The 24,190-nt window shown below is 36.8% G+C and overlaps 1 protein-coding gene across 1 annotated transcript in view; it reads right to left on the reverse strand.

Annotated features, from left to right (window-relative positions):
• Nucleotides 1-24,190, reverse strand: part of PTPRD (protein tyrosine phosphatase receptor type D) — a 527,692-nt gene that overhangs the window by 308,300 nt on the left and 195,202 nt on the right. Inside the window, 2 exon segments of the mRNA XM_032635461.1 lie at nt 7,147-7,288; nt 10,666-10,811. Coding sequence (XP_032491352.1) covers nt 7,147-7,288; nt 10,666-10,811 — 288 coding nt within the window.

Raw genomic sequence — 24,190 nt, forward strand, 5'->3', positions numbered from 1 at the left:
ATAAAGCACCGTGAATTGTTTGATACGTTACTTTAAGTATTTTAGTAAACCTCTGCAAATTTCAACTCATATAGAGATGGTCAATATTAACTTAGTCACATGATTTCTCATTTGTGTAGTTTAATCTCTTTGGCCAATGAAGTATGTCCCAACCTCATTTTCTTCTACTACTACTCTTTTAACTTCTACTCTATTCTGAGCAACTACTGCTTATACCTACCTGTGATGGTTAATTTCATGTTCAACTTGACTGGGCCACAAGGTGCCCAGATACTTGGTCAAACCTTATTTTGGGTGTCACTGTAAGGGTGTTTTGGGATGAGCTTAACATTTAAATCAAAAGACCCAGTAAAGCAGACTGTTTTTTTCTAATGTGAGGGGAGCCTCATCCAATCAGTTGAAAGCCTGAATAGAACAAAAAGAATGACCCTCTCCCAAATAAAAGAATTCCTCCTGCCCAATTGCCTTCAAACTAGGATACTGGCATATTCCTGCCTTCAGACTCAAACTGAAACATCAGCTCTTCCTGGGTCTCAAGTCTGGGTCTGCCAGTCTTCACACTATACCATCAGCTTTCCTAGGCCTCCAGCTTGTTGACTCACCCTGCAGATCTTGGGTGTTGTCTGCCTCCTTTATAAGCCAATTCCTTACAATAAATCTCTTTACATATATAAACAAAAAAAGTATAAATATGCATATACTTATATTGGTTCCATTTCTCAGGAGAGCCCTAATATACCACCCACACCCACCATCAAATATTTAGCAATTTCTTACCTGTGTATGTAATCAGGTTCATGAAACTTTCTCTACCCCTAACGGTCTCTCACACTAGCTCTGCCTGACAAAACCCTACATAGTCTTCAAGCCTCAACAGAGACCACTTCCCTCCCATGATGCATCATCATGGTGGAGTCTTTCCACTTTGCACACCCATAGCACGACAGCACTGTTTTCGGTCACCTCTGCTTGTCTGTGGGTGGTGAGCTGGAAGAACATAGCTCTTCCTGGACAATGTCTTATACATCAAAAGTGAGTATCTGAAGGGCTAGAATACATTGTCACAACATGATACGGCAGGGATTATTTCTGACTGGGTAAAACCCAAAGGAAATCTTAGCTGTGTGACCAAGAAAAAAATCACTTCAAACTCTCTGGACCTTGGTTTCTTCCATCAAACGTAAGAGATTTGGCTCGGTACACCAAATTCCCTCCCAGCTCGACATTTCTAGGGCTCCATTAACAAATCAATCAACAGTAAACACTCACATGACTCAATATTCATTTTAAAATGATCTTAAATAATATAATATGAAGCCTAAAGTAGAAAACTGTTCTCACTTAAATGCAGTAATTCACAAGTGCACTCATTCTCTCTGAGCCCTTTTAAGACATAACCCCAGCATGGAAAAACAAGTGATAATGATTAAAAGAAAGCAACATGCATCACCAACAGGAAGGTCCTTAAAAGACTGATCACAAGGGAACACTCAGAGCCTCAGCTCACACACGCTCATTCGCCGAAATATAATAAGTTTTAATGTTTCTCCGCATTAGGGTCTCCATGGAACTGTTCACCTGGGCTCCTGCCTTTGTCAACACTGATACATAAAGAGTAGTAGTTTTTTGTAAGTACTACCGAAAGTCAGAAGTTTCTGTTTACTTATATGGCTCTGCCCACCACCACCTCTTTTCAGCACGGAAGTGCAGTACTCAGAAAGGCTTTATCGTGTTGGTATCAATGTATTCCAAGTACTCAACTATTTTATAAGCCTTTTCAAAGAATCTTCACGCGGTACCGTAATTGTCAGCAAGTTTGTTCTGTGTTGGCCATCCCTCTTTTTGTTTCAGGCTTTCCTAAAAATCCTTTTGTGCGACAGTCAAGCAGCTGTGCTTTGTTCTTTAATGTTCCTAGCTCGGATCCCCAGCCGAGACCATTTTATAACATAAACGGCAAAGTACCATTTTCACAGCAGGGACAACTGTGTTCATCTTCAAAAAGAGGCATTAATAAAATGAGACTGTAACGAACATGCTAATTCTGATCACAGGGTAGTGCACAATGGCAGAGAGAGTTGACTGCCTTCTCCCTGAAAGATGGTAAAAGTTGTTTTTGTTTTTGTTTTTTAAACAACTGCTATAATGGCTTACATTTTTTTTTTTGAAACAGACGTATTATGCAAACATTTCTCTCCATTTCCCAGTGAAATGCCTTTTCTGTCTCATCCAACTGCTCACTGTGTGTTTTACTATATCAGTAACAGTCACCTTCAGGGAGCAGGGAGCATCTTTTTTCCATCTTGCAAGAACTGACTTGTTGAAATAAGCATGTCACCAAATCACAGAAAGCTAGAAAGCAGGGATCTGAGTGATCACCAATTCACTGCCTTCCCTGTGCACATGGCGCCAAGATAAATAAAGAAGTAAAAGAACAGGGAAGTTAATAGATTTGCTCAAGATGTCACAGCTATTGTGGGACAGAGCCAGAGCTGGAACTCAAATTACTGGAGACCCGGACTTGAGGACTTTGTGTATTATGTCTTGATGGTGATTATTCATAAACTGTCATGCACGTATGTGGAGTAGATCCTCAAATATAAGTGCCATTTCATAAAGTATACCTGTAAAACTAGGCAACTCAATTGTCTGTTTGGTCAGCTATCTTTTGTTGACAACAATTTTACTTTGTGTGTGCTCCAGGAACAAGCTAGAAAATAACAGCAACAATGGTATATATCATACTCTGTTTTCTTGTGGTAATGCTTGTGCTGGTTTGGGGATCAGTGTTATTTCAGAATGGGCAAGTCTCAGAAGATAATCAACTAAACTTAGAAAAATGACATAGTACATGCTGTTTTGGATGACAACAAAATGTGTATTTTCTGATTACTACCTAAAAAAAAATACCTAAATTCAAGAAACATGACATTTAGACATCTCAGACTATCAGAGACAAAGCTGACTAAATTTTTCTAGAACTTTCTCTTAGAGAGGGGGAGTCATGTGAGCAAGAAAAGGGGAGTCTTTTTTTTTTTTTGGCCATGCAGCACAGCATACGCATATGGAATCTTAGTTCCCCGACCAGGGATCGAACCTGTGCCCCCCCGCAGTGGAAGCACAGAGTCTTAACCACTGGACCACCAGGGAAGTCCCAAGAAAAGGGGATTCTTGATGTCTTTCTACTTGTCTAAAACAGGCAGATGCTCCTGGACTCTTATAGGAAAGAAAAGTCTATGGAAGGTGATATCTCATTTTCCCTGTCCAGTGGCAGACAAGATATATCTGAGAGAACATTTTCATCCCCAGTTATCATTATACGGATTTATATTTACAAGTAATGTAATACCTTTAGACAGGAGGAAACTGTGGCCAGTGAACCAAAGATTCAGAAAGAACCAATTCCATCTGGATGATAATCGCTCTTCTTAAAACACCCTCTCTGGTCCTATACTTTGCCCTTCACTGAAAGCTTAATATCAAATCCAAAGTCCTTAGCAGAATCCCACAATTAGGTAAGACTCAACCCTTAATAACCACTCAGTGAGATGTGAAGGCCTTCACTTGAAGTTCTGCGTAGAAGGGAAACGTGTATGACGACTATGCTCAGCCCCTTTAAGTGCTATAGAACTATGGAGATGGTATGTTCTTGTGTTTCCACAGGCACGGCAACCAAAAAAAGTTTTAAAAGACCTGGAGGCCGTAAGTACCACATTCAACCCCCCTTCTCCCACTACTTCTTCTATGAACTGCAGTCTACAGCGTATAAATGGTAATTGCTCAAATATCTCATTCCAGGGTATGTTCAGCCTGAGCTTGTAGTTATCTTTCCTTATGAAAACAGTTTTTCAGAGCGAGGGTAATTTGAAACAAGCTACACAGGGAAAATTTTCCCTGAAGTACTCCCTTCAATGCACATGGGTGGTCAGAGTATTATGTCAATGTCTTCTGCGTTAGCTGTACAGGTCAGATGATTAAATCTCCAATTAATTAGGTCCTCTAGTGGCCTGTGTGAAATAAATTAGTGATCTCCATCCAGTCCACTTAGACGAAACCCATCGTGACAGGTGGCACATTTTTGGCATTGTCAGCAGAGTGGGTAAAAAGTAAATGACCCATGTGGACAAAATGGGCATCTAACGATGGGTATGGATGAAAAGTGCAAAGTATTTTCCATCCACTGCAGAGCAGAGAGTTTGAGTATCTGCCAATGTGATTTGCAAGAAAAAGTGAACTTAAAATGAGCACGAAGCCCATCAACTATGGAATGAAACTCTTCACGTTCATCTAGTTAACTGTTCACAACGTTCATAATCTAGAAATGTCAGTTTACCACTGGAATGTTTGTAAAGACTATTACTAATAGGATTACTGTTATTTAGAAATTTTAAACAAAGGGGTAACTCTAGGAAACAAAATAATTCCCAACTCCACTTATTTCATCCTATAAGGATATATAAAAATATTCTATTTTAAGGTTATGTTTAGACTACTTTTTCATTATCCAAAATACCTTTGAGTTTTTCTCATGAAACATTTCCAAAATTGCTAAACATAGTCTTAAAAAAATAAGGTTTAAGTACTTTAGTAGAATTATAAATTTTCATACAAATGTACTTATATATGACAGATATGCACATAGAAAGTCAAGATTACATTAAAATTTTCAAATGTATTTGTTTTATGTGGGAGCTAGCTGGATAAAAGCAAATGAGATGGGAGGACCCCAGTCAGCTGGGAGGCAGGAAAACATAAATCCATATGAATGTCTATGCAAAGTGATATTTTCCTCCAAATTCTTGTTAATTCCTTCCTCAAACGCATAAAGATTAAGTCAAGCCAAGTGACTGCCACTGTTTCCTTTTAAGGGGTTTGTTCAGGGAACTCAGAAGGCGAAAACACCTAAAAAGTTTCTAATAACTTTTACTTGATTGCATCTTTGTAATACATTTTCTACATAATAGCATTAGTTATAAACTACATGAAAAAGCAAAGATTAAAATTTTTAAAGAAGACCAGCGAATCTGATTTAGCTTCCTATATGAATGGCCCCCAAAATTACTCAACAATCTTCAGACCTTTTATCTAAATTTATGTGAACATATACATGTATATCCACATATGTACATATTACAGTGTGTATAAACATGGTCTCCAAGGTCCCTTTCAGCTCCGAAATCTGACTTCTAACTCCTAACTGCTCTTTTTTTTTTCCTAAAGTCTTATTCTTACCTAACAGATTTTACTCCTCTCTTTACCTTTACAAATATTTAGAATTCATTTCTTTTAAAACCCATTCATACAGTTCAATTATCTATAGTTCACAGACTATGATTGCTACTCTCACTGATTGGGTTTCCTGTCCCTCATGAGTTGGAACTGGCTTTCATGCTTTAGAATTGGTGCCTATGAGCCCATCTGGGAATAAATGACCTTATCTGGGGTTGTATGGCCTGAACTGTGGTGGTGTCTCTGTGGGGTGAGTCCTTACATGGCTGTCTGTTCCACACTCCATGGGATTCACCGTTTCTGACCAGCTTTTATGTTAGCTTCTGGGTCCTAAGTATCACACTGCAGAAATAGTGCTAGAATTCTTACCTTGTTCAGAAAGCTGATCTAGCTCCTCTTATTTTATATAGGTCTGTGTCCTGCTGGAGAGTTAAAACTTCAGCCCTAAATCATATAGTCCATTTGGTTATTATCTTGGTTTATAAGATTACAAATTGTCTCTTATCCGAGGCTCTCTCTCTGTTTTGAGCACCTGGAAATTTCTTTCACGTTTGTAAACCTAACCACACATTTAATTTTATTTTCAAATATTTTATCAACATGTCTATATGTTTACAGGGGGATGGAGAATTTCCTATATGAACACAGTGTGTCATAATGGCCAGAAATGTAGCTCAAATTTGACTTGTTTGTCTTTAAGCAGTATTCTGTTACATGCAATTAAAAGATCTATATCCAGTTGGTCAATATTTCCCCTAAGACTTAGTAAGATTTTATAGTACTTAAAGCACATTGTAGGATGTATATGTAAATATTATTTTCTAGACTTCTCAGATTGACTGATTAATTTTGGTACTAAATAGATCTAAAAGAAAATATTTTTCATTGTATAAAACATACAGAGAAACATACATGCCTCAAAGCGGGGGTGGGGGGGATGGAATGGAGGAGAAATGCTCTCACTCTATATATGTTCCTCTAAGATTATTCAATTATGATCTCTTCTTTCTAATTCCATTCATCTGAAGAAAGGCTATTTCACTAAGTTGTGGAATCAAGCAAAACAAAGTTCAAAGCAATACAAAACAAACAGACAAATGCAAGTGTGTATGAGAAAGAAACAAAGGCACAGACGGTTAGTCTGGAAATGTCAACTACGACGCAAGCCAAATTAGGCAATGTTCTTATCTCTATACAAAAGATTGAATTATATATATAATACAACAGAGCATTATTAATCACTAGCCATTATTCTCTAGCACTGTCATTCTAAAGGAAGTCTTGGAAGTAGACACACCGTACTACAGATTTAGCAAGTCATCCCATGCTTCAGGCACACTGCATAAGCCACATAGCTGGAAACACAGAAGGGGACACACTGTTTCCAATCACTTTGCATCAACAGATGTTAGATCAAGAAATATAAAAGACTGAAACAAAACACTGTTTTTGGACATAAAGAAGAAAGGTGCCTTTCTTGTTCTTGATTCCTCTGCTTAATAAGAACTCATCTTTAGGTAGTAGATATTCCTTTAATTTTGCAAACACCAATGTCAGCTTTGGTAATTTCCAAAAAGCAGTTGCTGACCTAGATATGAAAAATCCACACACATGCAAAACAGTAGCATACCCTGCTTCCTATCAGGGCTCTTTACCAAAAATCAAAATGGTATCTGGCATTTGAAATCAGCACTTCTTTGGGACTTTCTTTCCTTTCCCCGACTAGCATTTTTTAAGTCCTAGGAGAGAAGGCACCCTCTGTCTATTTAAATAAAGTTTGACCCTAATCAGTATTTTACTTCAATTCATTTCCCATTTAAGTGTCATGACAACTGCAGTCTTTTCAATGGTTCTACAAAAGAACACCTGGGATACAGAACTTCAACTACACAAGCAGCAGCCTTGCACTTGAACACTTACCTCGTAAAACTGTGAGTCTGGTGGATACACTTATTTCTCCCACGTTATTCGAGGCCACACATTCATAAATTGCCTCATCTCGCGGAGTCCGTAAGGGTTGTATTCTGAGAACTGATCCAGATCCATCGTCAAACTCTATTACCTATTAGAGGAAACAATAGCTGTCACAGGTGTTGTTACTATCATCTGCCTCTCAGCTAAATCTCTTAATGCAGTGGTGAACCAGCCATTAGGCTCAGAATAAACTCAGAAGCATTTTGAGACTGAATTTTGATACAGTGATGAAACAGAATAATTGATCTAATGTACTGAATCCTATGCGGCAGAATGGAAAGACATGAAACTACATATGCAAAAATGTAGATTTCTTGTCTCTACAGAAAACCATCCAGGGTTTAATCATGAAAATATTCTAGTATATGTATCTAAAGCAATGTGACCTTTTTATTAATTTTGCAAGAGACTTGCTGCTATGATGGATACACTTCTTAAATTATTCTGTCTCTGATAGCACATATGCACATGTGGATCCATTCAGTAACTGGACGATAAGGTGAAGAAATAATGTATGCCACCACTGATAGCTCTTCTGGTTTAAAATGTCTTATCCTGAACAGTATAGATGAGCAAACCATGAAGAGAAACTGCATAAATCTAGTACTTAGGCAGCCAATGAGATGGCTTTCATCATAGCCCCAGAGACTGATGGCATGCATTAATTTTGCCATAAATCATTCCAGTATTTGTTTTAGCTTAGCATTTTCTGCATTTTTAGGGCATTCTTGCTGTAAAATGGAGGCTTGCTTCACCAGGCAGAAAATTAATGTCCTAAACAGTAAGCCTGAATTCACTATCATTATGGACTCTACTTTGAAACAGTTAGGTATTTGTCACCTACTCAAGTAATACTTTTTAAAAATTATGTTGATAATATTGATAAATATGCATACAAAACTGGAGAGTCCTCTACCTGTCTTTTCTATAACTCTGCTGTGTTTTTTCAGCTGTTCACTGAGATGGTGGTTTTTTTTTTTTTGCATTTCCCTATGAATATATCCATGTGCTTAAATTGTGAATAAATTAAGAATGCTTTATAAATATATCTACTAGATGATCAATCCCAGATTTTGTATGCAAGTGTCAACATACGGAAAAAAGAGATTGAATGTTTCTAAGATATGGCCACTTCAAGTCCTTTCCGCATCCCATTTACATTCTAAATTCACAGAGATAGTCAAAACATCCCATTTCTCAGTGCACCACAATTTATTTTCAACTCTATTAAAAATATCACACACTTTAGAATGAATCTACTATGCATCGTGGGAGAATAAAGTTTCATAGCTACTGGAATCTTTGTCAAATATGCTATAATTTATATATATATATATATATATTTGAGCATCCTATAGCTTAATGTAGAGAAAGGTTTAAACATCTTTAATACTAATTTAAATTTTGATTTTTTTCAGTTTTATTGAGAAATAATAGACATACATCACTATATAAGGTTTAAGGTATATAGCACGATGGTCTGATTTACATATATTGTGAAATGATGACCAAAGTAGGTTTAGCTAACATCAGTCATCTCATATAGATACAATAAAAGAAGAAATGTTTTTCTACTTATGATGAGAACTCTTAGGATCTACTCTCTTAACTTTTGATTAATTGTTACGTGTCATTGCATGCTTACATTTCTGAACTACTTCCTAGGTTTAGACCTATTTTCTTCAACAAACAATATACACATTCGATGCTAATATTGTAATCTCCAATTTGCAAACCCGATTTAACACCCAGTATTAATTATGTACCTACTCTAGACCAGATGCTATATTTGCCACTGGAGATAGAAGAGGGAACAAAATCAGTCTCACTCATACTCTCATGGGCTTTAGAAACTAGTGAAACCAAAAAATACAATATACTGTTACAGACATGAAGGATTCACAGCCCAAGACTCAGTACTATTTGATGTAGCCACTTTGTGTTAAAATAATTTTTTCTGGATGTTTATTTGACTCTCATTAGGAATTATGTACTGAGCAGACCTCATGCTTTGAAATGTTTACTGTTATAATTTAAACTTTGTTACAAGAGTTTGTCAAGAAGCCATCATCACTAGCAAGCATGATGTCAAACTTCTCTTTGACAAAGAAGTGAATTTCATTTAAACTAAAAAGTATATGTGCACCAAGTCACACACACATCATTTCCTATGACAATGTAGGAAATATTTCTCAAAGATTAAGATATTCTTGTTGTTTATGTTTAAATCACTGTAGGTATCTGATCTTCAAACAAACAAAATTTTAAACTTACCATTTGTAAACTACAGGCCAGATTTCAATTTTCACCAGTGTAAGTATGCTCTTTATGCATTTGGTCCATTTCCTGCTCTTTGAGAACTGGTGAAAAATGAATAAACTCACAATGCTCTGAATTTTGTCGTTGCTATGTTTCATTTAACTGGGAATTGTTTTAATTTGCCAAACTGTGAATTAGGCTATAAAGTAGTCAGAAACTCAGGTAAGAGGAGGTGAGTTTCACATTTTGGGTCAATTTGGAGGTCTAAGTGCTCTCTAAAAATCAATCTATCCTCTTCATATCTTAAATTACAGGCATGATATTGTGTGCTTCTTCCAATTTTTCTCTAAATAGCTTATCACCTATTTTTCTCCTCCAGAAGGAGGAAATTTATAAACCATAGACTCCTTAAAAACACCCAAAATAATATCTGAATTATGTATCATCATCTTCAATGCACTAAGCTTTCCTGAATAAACAAAATCAGCTTCATCAGTAGGTTTATCAACTATCAACCTGGTTGGGTATGTTTCCTTCAGAGCAGTTCTTCACACTAACATGCTGGAGCTAAGTTCTCTTTCTAGTCCATGCTACCTGTAAAATGCAGGTGTGAAGTATAGTGGACAAATAAATTTGCTGTCCAGTATCCGTTCCCCTTCTTTCGGGTAACAGGAACTTGAATTCCCTTTGGGAAAACACGACTCCTTCATTCCAAGCCATGGGGTTGGATGGAACTGATCTCATTCCCAGTAACTGAGGTAGATTCTGATTAACATAAATGAGTTAGTCTGTACCATCCAGCTGTCCACACAGACTGGTTCAGTGATGAACACGAAACTCAATAAGAGCCAATAGCACAGAAAGCTCTCACTCATCCTCTAGTTTTGGATGTGGGAGGATGTGAGACTGCATCTTGCCATCTTAAGGGGAAGCAGTCTGAGGATGAGGTTACAGATGGATGCTAAGAACACTATTTGAGCCCTCGTACAAGCACGACAAAAGTCAGTCATCTGAACTCCCAAATTCCCTTTTTTAAAAAAGCTGAAGCCATCTAGAGTGAAGTTTTCCATCACATACACCATAAGGAATGGCATATCTCAGTGATTACAACACCTTGTATCAGAGAAAAACAAGCAAGTAACATACAAACCAAAAATTCAGCAGTTACATTCTTCCACCAGAGAAACAGAACAATGGACCTAATACCTCAAATCTCTGATTGCTGACTTTCTTTCCTTTTTTGTTCCAGACAATTTTAGGTCTTGGGTCTCCTGTCGCTTGGCAAATGAAAGAGGCAACTCCACCAGAGACCCCTGTCTGGTCAACGGGAGTTCGTGTAAACCTTGGAGGTGCTGAAATAAAAAGAAATAAACATCACAATTAGATGGAAAGTGGAAACACAGACTATTACCCCACTGCCACTGCTCTCTCCAGGGCCCTCAACCCTATTTCAGTCCATACATACATACATGCACATATACAAGGATTATAAAATTAGGAAAGCACCTTTTACATTTCAGGGTAGTTCAAAGGGGAGGGAGGTAACTTTCTGGTGAAGTTATCTGCTAGTGCTTTTATTGCTGAAATCCGTATTATGGCAGAGACGCAATAACGTTTGTAAAGCAACATCACACATTAATTTTTACTACCAGTATTTTAAAAAAATCCAATTTGTCCTCTGTAACAAAATGAGCTCATCGATCAAAGTGAGTAAAATTTTAGCTCTTTGCTTTGATGCCGCTATCAGGACACTGCCAGAAAGCAGCAGTGCCACTATTAAAATTAGGGACATTTAAGAGAAATTCTAGGAAATTTTAAAGAGACAAGAAATACAGCCCTGAGTTAGACGGTTTGGCAAGAAATAGAAATAGGATAATATGGTAAAGTGACTCTAACCCAGATATTGTGTGCTGCCTTACTTTCAAATGAACTCCACAATCTGCATAAAAAGATGAGTCAAGAAGCCTCCAAAGTCATAGCAAAAAAAAGAGTTTCTGTAAAGAAAGATGTAGACTTCAAGATTCCTAACGACGAAAGGCTAACAGTTGGAGGTTTTTGAAATGTCCTCTGTCTCCTTTAAATGTTCCTAACATACACTTTCCCTCTTAAAAGCCTGCTTGTTATCCACCTGGTATTTCCGGATCTAGAAATCTATTATATGAAAATTATATAAAATGTAGACAAATCTTTATGGACAAAGATATTAACCATACATTTTATTTACAAAGATTGTAAGTACTCAAAACATCAATTATTATAGGAATTGATGGTGAGATAAACTGGCATAATGATGGAATGTCATACAAATAGTAAATGTTGTAATTATAAAGTTTTTATTATATGCCATGAGAAATACTTATGACTCAATGGTAAGCCACGGAAGCATCACACAAAATTACAGATGAGAGATATCAGGTAAAGAAAAATGCACCCCAAAACGGATAGGACAAAATATGCTAAAACATTAACGATGGTGGTTTGGGAGAAGGTATTTTAATTATTTTTCCTACTCTTCACATTCTTCTTGCTTCTTTGAGTTTTGACAATTATGTTATAGTTGGACATTTTTTAAACTCAAAAACATTTTACTTTCCCATTTTATTTTCTATTTTCTTACCCCTATTACAAATTTTCTCTTGTCTCCGGCCAGTTTTCAATGATACGTCATTGAAACAAGGTTTTAGTAACCATAGCTAAAGTTTATTTTGAAAACTATCCTTAGATTCTAAGTAAGAAGAAAATAGCAAAGTTCATCATTGTTTGCTCATCACCAGTATCTTCTCCGCCTTGTTTTCATGTTTCCCCTGTGATGCTCCTGCTGGCCTGATGGTGTGTGTCCTGACCCTCACCTTGATTTTCCTGGAGTCGGGGAAGCCAGATTTCCTTCTCAGCTCCACCATTTTGTATGTGTAACATCTTGAGGGGGTGCCTAACTTTCCTGTCTCTTAACTGTAAAAATATGAAATGTGAAATAAATTATCTTGCAGAGATCCCTTCCAGTTTTAAGGTATTAAATTCCACGATGAGGGAAAGAAGGGAGAAGAGAGGTGAGGGTATCTTTGTAATGCTTATGCTGGGAAATGAGTCTCCACTTCATCAGGAAATTCAACTTGGTGTTGGTAGAACCGGTGAAAACCCAGGTACCTGTTTGTTCAGAAACGCTAGGAATGAAAGTGGGCTCTAAAAATGCTGCTAGATATCACATCCAACAGCATCTCAGGGTGGCAATACAAACTGGATGATTACCAGAACTGTGAGCAATGTTTAAAATGATTTGAAATTGATTAACAGGGAGAGGAATAAAATACACAGTACACTGATGTCACTTTTCTGTCACAAACAAAAAAGATACTACAAGTTTTTATGGTTTTCATTCTGCTGTTGCAAACAATGCAAATTGATAATCACCACTTGCTTGTCAGCATCTAAATGGAAATTATAATTATGAAATTAAAATTCCTAGGGAGTTTCCCTGGAAAAACAAAATGTATTGCGTTGCTATTTTAAGTGGTACAGCACTGTCATTTTTAGGTACTTTCCTTTTTAAAGTCCATAGCTTAAAAATTGTCAACCCTAAAGGAAAATTAATTTTAACAACCCAGCTTCCCATTTAAGTTCTGTTTTGAAATTTCTCACAAGAATGCGTGGACTGGGTGGAGGGCTGTTGCATAAAATGACTATGTACTAATCAGAAATTAAATAAAGAAGGTAGGATGCCATTTTTGATGCACTGGGATTTTTTTTTAAGGGAAAGTATCCTATTTCTCATCCTAAAGAATGAAGGAAATTTGGAGATTCTGACAATCTGCAAAGAGGCAACAGTTACTCGGGAAAGTGCTTCCTAAATACTGAGTGGGGACAGTAAGAAGTCAAACTAATATAAAACCTAGAAGTCTTATTTCTAAGTGGAAAGCATAGGAGGCAAGCTCCCATGTTCTCAAAAAGGGATGCAACTATCATTCCAATGTTCAGATGTGTTTTTCTTTTATCTTCATTTTCTGGTCATACCTTACAGTTCTCATGCAAACATTGACAAGTTTAAAGATATGACCACTGGATGCTACGGCAAGGATTTTTTCTTTTTTTAAAACTTAATTGATAATTTTACTTTTTAAAAATTTTTATAGGAGTATAGTTGATTTGCAATGTCGTGTTAGCTTCAGGTGTACAGCAAAGTGAATCAGTTATACATATATCCACTCTTTTTCCATTCTTTTCCCATACAGGTCATTACAGAGTACTGAGTAGAGTCCTGCAAGGATTTTATTTCTGAAGATGAAGTCAAGTAATAGAATTAACCTAAAGAACTGTGGAAAATTTATTGAAATAACCAGTTAGGATCTGTTTCAGATCTGGGACTGTTTTTCTAAATCCCACTACACCCCACCGTAGTGGCTCAGTATTCTTCAAAAAAGCAGCCCGAAAAGGATCCTTAAATTTATTCTTTAAAAACAAACACACAAAAATGAAATTGATCATGTTACATTTTTTAAAGGCATATCAATTATTTGCACACAGCTTTTTTTAATTTTTAAATTTTTTTCTAAATATATGTTAAAAAAAAAAATAGCCTTCACAGACAAGAAAGTCATGACTTTCTTATGGGATCTGATGTCAATTTTCCTACATTTGTCAACCAAGTCCAAACCATGGAAAGGATAAATGCCATTACTCTATGATGCAAGGTTAACACTCTAGATAATATAGTAAAATCCTTTCAGTGAGCAGGTTTGTTGCATAAATAATCATCTTGGCTGGTCAGATGCTAACAGTGATGCTGTCAATGCTAGGCAGATGGCCAAAGGAAACAGATGAGAAAGAAAGAAGACTAAACATAACTCCAACAAACGCTAGAAGCAAGTAAGAATCTTCATTCCCAGAGGGGTCTAACAACACATAGCACCCACTCCCCCTTGTCTGTATCTCAGTTTAACAGAAGAAACTAAATGAGTCTTCTGCCTTCTTTTGTCAAGGGTATGTCCATATTTAAGTCATGCTCTGAAGATGGGAAGAAAGAGAAGAGAACCCACGTAAAAGAGTAAAACAAAGACTTCCACTACACAGTCACACAATAGGACAGCCTCGGGTCTTAATAATCAAAGTCCCCATGATTATCCCATGAGATACAACCATAAATAGTACGCTTGGTTTAAGAAAATAAAGAACTATCAGGAATATAAAGACGGAGAAAAAGACATTAAAACTTTACAGTCACCAATATTCAGATAAATACCCTTCCATTATTGTAGCTAACTGCCATTGCTATCCACCTAGAGCTGCCAACATTGTGCTCTGCAAAATGCATTTCTGTTCAAGCTGGTTTTGACAGGTAAGGAGTATGACCTTTTATTAAACCAATGCCAGGCAGAGGTCAGATTACTGTTAGACCCAGAAAGTCTATTTTCTAAATGGAAAATAGAGAAGCTCAACATGCATATGAGTCAGAACAGAGGCATGCTGGATATTCTAGAACGTGTCTGCCGTGCTCACGTGCTGTTCAAAGACTGCATTCTCGGGATGCATTCACAGAGCAGACAGGAGCTCCAGGAATCAAGTAGATTATTATTTCCTACACAGCTTGAGAGGAGCCACAGGCTGCTGATTGATTTTTCCTTCTAAGAGGTTAGATTGCTTCTTACGAGTATAAGCAATGCACAGTACCTTTAATGCAATGACTGTAATGTTTTGATGCCATATCAGGTCTCAAGTTGCTAGGCTTTCTGAAGACAAGATGATAAGCCCAAAGAGCACATAAGGTGATTCAATTCAGGGGACAGAACGTACCAAGACCAGCAAATTGCCTTTGACCATCCTTAACAAACTGCTCAAAGACAAAACCTTCCTTTAGTACACTACATTAAGTAGAACTAGACATTAAGTGAGGAGAACACTGACGTCCACTAGTAGCATCCATGGAAGAAAGGGATTTACGAGAAATTCTTAAAGGTTAAGAAGATGACTCAGGTTTGTGGGAACTTGACTGGCCAACTGAGAATCACTTAAAACAGGTCCCTGGAAAGGACCACATGTTACAAAAGTGAAGAGATGAAATGATGGTGCCGTTTGCCTAATTTAATTCTAATGAATAAGCCACTTCTGCAGACATCAAGGAAATATGTGGCACTGGGAACAAAACTAACAGCATGTAAATACTTGGCTTTGTTTCTTTCAGCTGATTAACATTTCCTTAAACAGAGAGTTTTGATTTTAAAGGGATATTTGTCACAATAATGTACTTAAAATCTTGAAAGGGGCAGGTTAATAATGTTATTAAACGATACTGAGGGAGAGGATGAGGAAATGTTCAGTAAAAATATATAGGTAGTCCTGTCTTTAGGAATCTGCTTCCTCCCTAAAAGGTATCTGTAGAATTTATGAGACTGTCAGGTGACCTCATCTCTGTTCTTTCTTTTTCTGCAAGAATCAGGGTGAGGGCTCTGAAGGGAAGCTCAAGAACAGGGATCTGGAGGTCGGTGAGAAATGCAAAGCATAGGAGGTGAAGCCGGGCTGATGCTAAGGGCCATGGCCAGGTCTGAAGGTTTAGGGGGACAAGAGCCATTGTCACAGGGTTTACATTCCCGTCCAGTCACAACACACTCTACTGCCACTGCCCCAAACATAGAAAACGGCCAAAGTTTGTGTAGATGATGGATTTTCTGTTCTGATTCATTGGGGTAGGTAGCAAAGTGTGCCCAAGATAGCAGTACAACTGTACAGGCTCATGACAAGGGAAGAAGGGGGAGGTCCCAGAGTTGATGTTTAACTGTACGGAGGGCCAGGATCCGGGCACAAGACACCAGGCTGGACTGGTTTCCATGGCAGATGTTCTACATAAACCTGGGCCTGTGGGGACATCTATCCTATCACATGGAATCTGAACAGGGTCACCTCTGACATCCATGGCCAGGATGGACCTTCAAAGTCAGACTATTTTTGAGCCATCTATGATATTTTCTTTTTAATACAACTCCACAATCTTTTAACCTTAAAATCTGATTTCAGGAGCATTATACTTCAAAATGGGATAAAGAAATAACTACTCTTCAGTGAATTCCATGCACTGGACTAAATGTTTTCTATATCTTATATGCAGTGTTTTCCATAGTCCTGTAAGAGTATACCATTACTCCTAGTTTATAGAATTTTAGAAAGCTTTATAGTACTACATAAATTTAGAAGGGAAGAAAGAGTCAGGGAGAAAACGGGAAAAAGAAAGGAAGGAAGGCTCACTGAGGTTTAGCGTGAATCATGGACTTTTGATCTAATTGTGAAGTCCTGATATTTTTACTGTGCCAAATTAGAAGATGGAAAGTTACAAAGATGCTGCACGGACAATATGGTATAACTCGATTTATGGTATATTTTCAAATCAAATCTGTTTTACTTAACCATAAAAAGTATACTGGCTGTTTTCTCAAGGGTTTGGTAAGTACTTTGTGCTGTATTACAGCAATTATTTTTCATTAGGTAAGTGAGAAAGTTCACCCAGAATGCGCATGGAAGTTATTTTCCTAACTTCCAGGAGCCGACTGAAATCAGGGATACATAAAGTGTGATGCCGGGGCAAGAGACAAAAATCAAAGCCACAAAATTCAAAAATAAATCACATAAGTTCCAAGTGTAGTATGGTAGAATACTTTTGTATTTTTCTACATATAAGTTCAATTTGTTCATGATGGCAAAAGACAAGAAAGTTCTTGACATCAATTTCCTCTCTTCCTTTTCAAGGCATTTTGACAACATACTCTATGCATGTCTAGACCATTAATTTTTTTTAACATCTTTATTGGAGTATAATTGCTTTACAATGGTGTGTTAGTTTCTGCTGTATAACAAAGCGAATCAAGTATATGTATACATATATCCCCATATCTCCTCCCTCTTGCGTCTTCCTCCCACCCTCCCTATCCCACCCCCTAGGTGGTCACAAAGCACCAAGCTGAACTCCCTGTGCTATGCGGCTGCTTCCCACTAGCTATCTATTTTACGTTTGGTAGTGTATACATGTCCATGCCACTCTCTCACTTCGTCCCAGCTTACCCTTCCCACTCCCCGTGTCCTCAAGTCTATTCTGTACGTCTGCATCTTTATTCCTGTCCTGCCCCTAGATTCTTCAGAACCTTTTTTTTTTTTTAGAGTCCATATATATGTGTTAGCATACGGTATTTGTTTTTCTCTTTCTGACTTACTTCACTCTGTATGACAGAAACGAAATTGACTTATTTGTAGATCATTAATTTTATTAAGGCTTCAACTCCCAATTCTCGGCTGCTAAAATGATTACGACAGCATTCTCCCATTGGATAAATAGACGTCTATGCCTCTGTATAACTATCAATATTTAAGGTGACTAACGATTGATATGTATACTAACAGAAAGGAAGGGGAGAAGGAGAAAGGAAAGAAAGAAAAGACGACAGGAAGAGATTTGACTTAATGAAAAGGTATCTCCCACTTGAACTTCTCCTCAATGCCAGGTCCTTATTTCTAATGTTTGAAAGACTACCTAGTAACATCTCAAAATCATTATGCTGAAAACACACCATGCCATCTGCCTTCCCAATCCTACTTCTCTTCCTAAGTTTCCATGTTTGTTTGTGGCACTCCCACTCTCCCTAACACTCAGTCCTGTGCTTCAGCCTCTTCTTTGTCTTCCTGGCCTTTGCCTCACTATCATTCAATTATTACGTCCTATAGATTCTGCTTCTAATATGTCCCACTCCCCTTTGTTTTTTAACGTCTATTCACAATGACCATGATTCTCCCTTTAAGCTGGCCATTAGAATCACTTGGGAACCTTAAAGAAGTAAAAAGCTATAGGTGCTCAGACCCCTCCCCAGACCAATTAAAATTGAAAGTCAGTGGATGAGGCTGGGTGATTAATTTCAGAAGATGCCAATGATCAGCCAGGATTGAGAATCACTGAATAATATCATGATATCTGTGCTTTCCCTTCCAGTCACCCTAACTTCAAGTTTTTATTGCTACAATCTATATTACAAATTACTGCTGATCCGATCCTTCTTTTCCTTTTCATTCTTATTCTTTCAGGTTTTGTTAAACGCATCTATGATTAAAGCTCTTTTCCACTCAAAATAAATAAACAAACAAACAAACAAGCTTTAATAGCTAACTGCTGCCAAATAAACCAGAAATTCTGTTTGCGTTTTAAGACCTTTCAGAGCTGCTGTGGACCTACTTTCCCAAATATGTTTCTACTATCGCCCATCAGGAACCTATAATTCCCTGCGTCAATGCCTTGGTATAAGCTGTTCCCTTATATAAAATGCCTTCTCCCACATTTTAAAATTTATAGAATTTACCCATTTTTCAATCCCAAATTAAATATCTGAAGTTTTCTTTGATCCTCCCATTTGGATAAGATCCACTATTCTTTTAACTCTCTTATCATACTTTTTGTATTTCTCCTATGAGTTAAAGCAGTCTATCATTTATTACAGATATTTTATACATGATATTTTATACATATGTATTTCTCTCTCTGCTCATTAACTGAACCCTGAGAAAAGCATCTGTGACCTGGTCATCTCTGAAATCTCGTAACTCCTAATCCCACCAGGCACATAGTAAGTGTTCAATACATACTTAGACGTGATGAAAGGCTCTCCAAGGTACTATACCCTCTAATCTTTGACTATACACTTTTCAGTACTTACGATGCATAATATTGTTGTAAACATGATAACTGTGCCTCCACTTGAATTATATTTGCTTAGAGCTTGATAAATTAGCTGAAGAAACAAACTTCAAGTAATATACATTGACACGGCAAAATACTGATGTGACACGGTGGGAGACTAATGGATCCATACCAGGTCAAAAGTTGGCAAAATACAGCATATCCAAATCACAGATTCATGCATTCTACTGTAGGACTCAATTCAGATGAAGTATAATGTAATACAACGGATCTCACCTCTTTTATGAATATCATTGTACCTCATTGTTACCACAGAGCTCTCCTATTTTCTGACACTTTGTTTTTTTTAAATAAATTGACTTTATTGTTCTGACTGTACATTTTTATTATAAGTACATTAGAAAACATAAATAAATTAAAGGAAGGCATTTTAAAACATTCTAATGGTTATCGTTTTGATGAATGGCTTTTAAGAATTTTTCTATGTCCGCTTAACATATACTGTCTACAAAAGAGATTATACTGTATGATTATTTTATAGCCTGCACTTCACTTAAAATATATTGTGAATATATTTTCTGTCAATAAATATTTAAATGGAAAAGGCTTTTATATTATAAAGCATATAGATATATTTTAATTTACTGTTAAACATTTAGGTTGTTTCCAATTTTTTAGTGTTATAAAAGTGCTTTAGTGATTATTCTTGTATTTATATCCCTACACATATACATCATTCCTATATGTGATGCATTCTTACATGTAAAACTAACATGTATGATGCATTCCTCTATGTAAAATTAAAGAATTAAAAAACTATACATTTCTAAGGCTTTTTATACACTTTAACAAATTATGCTAAAAAACTCATATAGTCATAGGAGGAATAAATATGAGTGTCCAATTACCTAGACCACTGCCAAAGCTGAAAACTAGCACTTAATCACTGGCAAATTTTTCATCCTTTTTAGTTAAACAGAGGGATAGAAGGTAGAGGTCAGAGGGTGATCAGTATAGAGGAAAAAACTGGAAAATTTACACCTTAAAAATGAATCCTCTTCAGATACTCCTCAAATCCTGCCTTTTGCATTTCCCCTTGGGATGAAAGAATATAAGAGGAATACTTAGTGGTGAATACTTAAAGACCAATGAAGAAAGAGGAGAAGGAAGAAGAAAAACTATCTATCAACATGAAACTACTGAAAGTAGTACTTAAATGCTATAGAAAATAATGTTCGATTTAAAAAAGGTCAAGACATTCACATCCGTCTTAGTCTTTCAAATTGTTTTCCAAAAAACAATTAAGATGAGGTTCCCTATGAATTAGTCAGTGCACAGTAGTAAAATAGATTTCTTGTTTGTCCTATTTCAAAATATATTAATACCCGGGTTATAAACACTTATTTTACAGCCGTAAAAGTTGTGCAGTCTCACGACCGTAACTTTTTTTTTTTTTTTTTGCGGTACGCGGGCCTCTCACTGTTGCGGCCTCTCCCGTTGTGGAGCACAGGCTCCGGACGCACAGGCTCAGAGGCCATGGCTCACGGGCCCAGCCGCTCTGCGGCATGTGGGATCTTCCTGTACCGGGGCACGAACCCGCGTCCCCTGCATCGGCAGGCGGACTCTCAACCACTGCGCCACCAGGGAAGCCCACTACCGTAACTTTTTATTTAACATACAGCCATGGGATATTATGACCAAAACAAACAATCCTCTATATTCGCTGTGTCTGGGCCATAAAACTTCTCTGAACTATCGACACGCTTAGTAAGACCGACCATCTGTTTTCGTGTAAGACACTCACTGCAACCACTGGCTTAGCAACACAAATTTTAGAAAGGCGTGCCAGTGGTCCAGAATCACTCTTAAGATAGAATCAGCGAAGCCATTCTTACCATTCCTTATGCCAGACTCATGCATCCTTAATGAAAACATGTTATCAGCAGCACTATTTATATATTCACTTAACATTTTCCACTTGAAGCCTCTGGGTTCACGTACTACCTACTTATGCATTCAAAATACCAGGCATTTTGACCAGGCATCCATTTTCATTCAATAGAGTGATAAAGGCCCTTACACTGAAACAGATGAAAAGTCATGAAATCTCTCTGGCTCATTCATAAAGATGTAGGCAAATGACACAATATTTATTGCCTTTTTCCACATTTCCTCTAAATGGTAATGTACTCACAAGGCTATTTAACACAGATACCGTATTTGACAAAAAAGAAACTCTACCGACCCTTTAGCATCTTTCTGTAGTTAGTTTTCAAAGCAGATTCATTTACATCATTCACTGCTAATTTACTCATTAACCATAATTTATCACATCAGATGTGCTGATCATCATTAAAAGTAATCATTTATTCCTCCTAACCTGCTGCTTACCGTGTACCTGCAAATTGGATCACACAGGAGAAAGGTAATTGGATTATTTGAAAAAAGAACATGAAAAGACATAATTTAAGTGGCAAAGGGGAAAAAATGACAAAACAATGTCATCTTTGGCATTTTTTCATTGAATTCTTTCCAAATTTTATGTTACTAAATTCCAGAATATTGATTCTATTACCTCCCCTCTAAGAAATTTCCAATATATCAACTATGTGAATTTTGTTTTATTGTTTTTTAAGGAAACTGGAGTGAAACGCTATACTGGCTTCACTTTAGAGACCGGTTCCACAAAGAGATGTACTGATGTCACTGTAAGTGCTGAAAAGCTTTGAGCTGACATGAACCACTATAACTCCCGTCTTCTAACCAAGGTTAGGTGTTACCACAACTGGCAAAAGCCTGGATAATTTCTTGTAAGATAGATCCATCTTCTAGGAATAAATGCGACCACAATTTTTCATCTATCAATTTCATACTGTTAAGTTAGCAAGGTAGTTTGGGAGATGCAAGTAGCTGAAATATTCCCAGTAGCTATAACATGGAAAGGGTATATGTGCAAACACATGTGCATACTTTCAGTGAGTGGTAAAACAGATTGCAAAATGAAGTTCAAACATATCTACTGGAGAAATTTAGAAGCAGTATCATAAGAAAACCTTGTTTACAGACAAAGTAGCATCTCTACAGATACACTGTTTTCATGCGTTACAAAAGCGTTTTGTCTACAACAGAATATTGTAGAAAATGAGCTGCGAGAGTTTTTATAACAAAGGCAATGTTAATTGTAAATATAGAGAGTTTTATAATAAATATGATATTTCCTAAAGAAAGTCCATAATTAATACTACCTTCCAAATAAATGACATTATGATTTTTAAGTGTTTCAAAGATGAAACACGTGAACATTTCATTGTTTAAAAATATTTCCTTCAAACTCAGTGTTTTAAGGGGCACTACCATTTGTTAAGAGGTTAGTAGATACATAGTGGATAAAAATATAAAAGACAAAAATGCAAAACAATGAAAAAATTGACTTGCCTACATACCAGAATTGCTTTAGACTGAAATTGTGATTTTAAAAATATATTTGAAAAACACCCAGCACTATTCACATTTGAACCAATACTCTGGTAAAGATCATGATATTCTAAGTTTAAAAGGCCTATGTCATAGCTTCATTCTGTGTAATGCCTAGCTTATTGTAGAGATTCGATACCTTTTAAATAAAGTACTATTATTTTGGATGTATGGATAATTTAGATATGAATCTATGTCCTTCCACTAATTTTCCACTAAATTAGATTTTTTACAAAATTCACTTCTCTGTAGACTCTGAGCCAAAAATTATTTGGCGATGATTTCCAGGATTCCAAATACTCTCATTCAATATTAGGTAACTATTTTAGAACCAATAACAATTTGTAGGATAATAAAAACACTCTTTTCTGATATCCTTCCAACAGAACATATGTAGCAAGCAAAAGAGTGACATTTATTTTACATATTAAATCCATCCTTTCTAAAATAAAATTATTTTTTTTTAGAGTTAAGAGAAAGAATTAATATCCATACAAGCAAGCCGGATATGAGGAAAGTGTTCCTTCCATAAGATGTCTCACTGAGCTTAATCTTGCTAACCATGATTGATCTGTGCATTCTCAAAAAGAGTGGCCTGCCACTCGTCCATTCTCAAATTCTACCCAGTGAGCTATTTGGGGGTACAAAAGATGGAAAGCATGACAACTGGTTCTGTGCTAGGGCTGTGAAGTCATGTACCAGCAAGCAATGATAATAATAGATGATCACCCAGGGCCATGGACTGGCCCTGTCCACACAGAAAACGCAAGTTGACATTAATTGGATCCTGGCACAGAGAGAATAGGGTACAATTCCTTGGTTTGTAGATGAAAATAAACCTTTAAAGAACTTTAATGAGTCCTAGATGGACAGAGTATAATACAATAATGAAATTCTTGCTCTCTCTTTTTCTTTAAGCTACATCTCCGTCAAATAACCCTATCAGCATTTCCATGACAGCATGTTAAATCTGAGGAGGAAATGTCTCATTCCTGTCGCCTGTGAACTGAAACACATACACACTACAAATTTAGAAAGCCAACAAAAGCAGGGGGAGGGAACTTTTTTGTCCCATCCTCACTGAAATCTGTTATGCTCTGGCAAGTCCTTTTGTTTCCATTTTCCGAATAGCATAGGATTTATCGACATAAACATCCATCTCACCTCGCCTGGTTTAAAAAAAAAAAAAAAAAAAAAAGGTAACACTTGAATCTAGACACAAGGTTACACTACTCAAGTATTATGCAAACACTCTTCAGTTGAATTAATTTTCAAATATCAAGTCCCTTATTTGTATCCCTGGGCAGTGCAGCCTCTGGTCCCAGCTCATTTTGGTGCCGATTATGCATGCTTTTCCAGAGAAACACATTATCTGAGCCCCAGGAAGACGGGAGGCATTCCAAAACAGCACAGACAGTGAGGACCTTTATTTGCCAACTAACTTTTTTCCCCCATTCTCTAATTTACGACGTAGGGTGTTAAAGAAGAACACATAGGGTTTTCCCACACAGAAATAACCTTTATGAAAAACCTGCAAACGAGATCTTAATTACACTATTTACCAATATAGACTGCATGACGAAATAAACGGAAACA

Source organism: Phocoena sinus, chromosome 6, assembly GCF_008692025.1.
Source record: "Phocoena sinus isolate mPhoSin1 chromosome 6, mPhoSin1.pri, whole genome shotgun sequence".
Taxonomy (NCBI): domain Eukaryota; kingdom Metazoa; phylum Chordata; class Mammalia; order Artiodactyla; family Phocoenidae; genus Phocoena; species Phocoena sinus.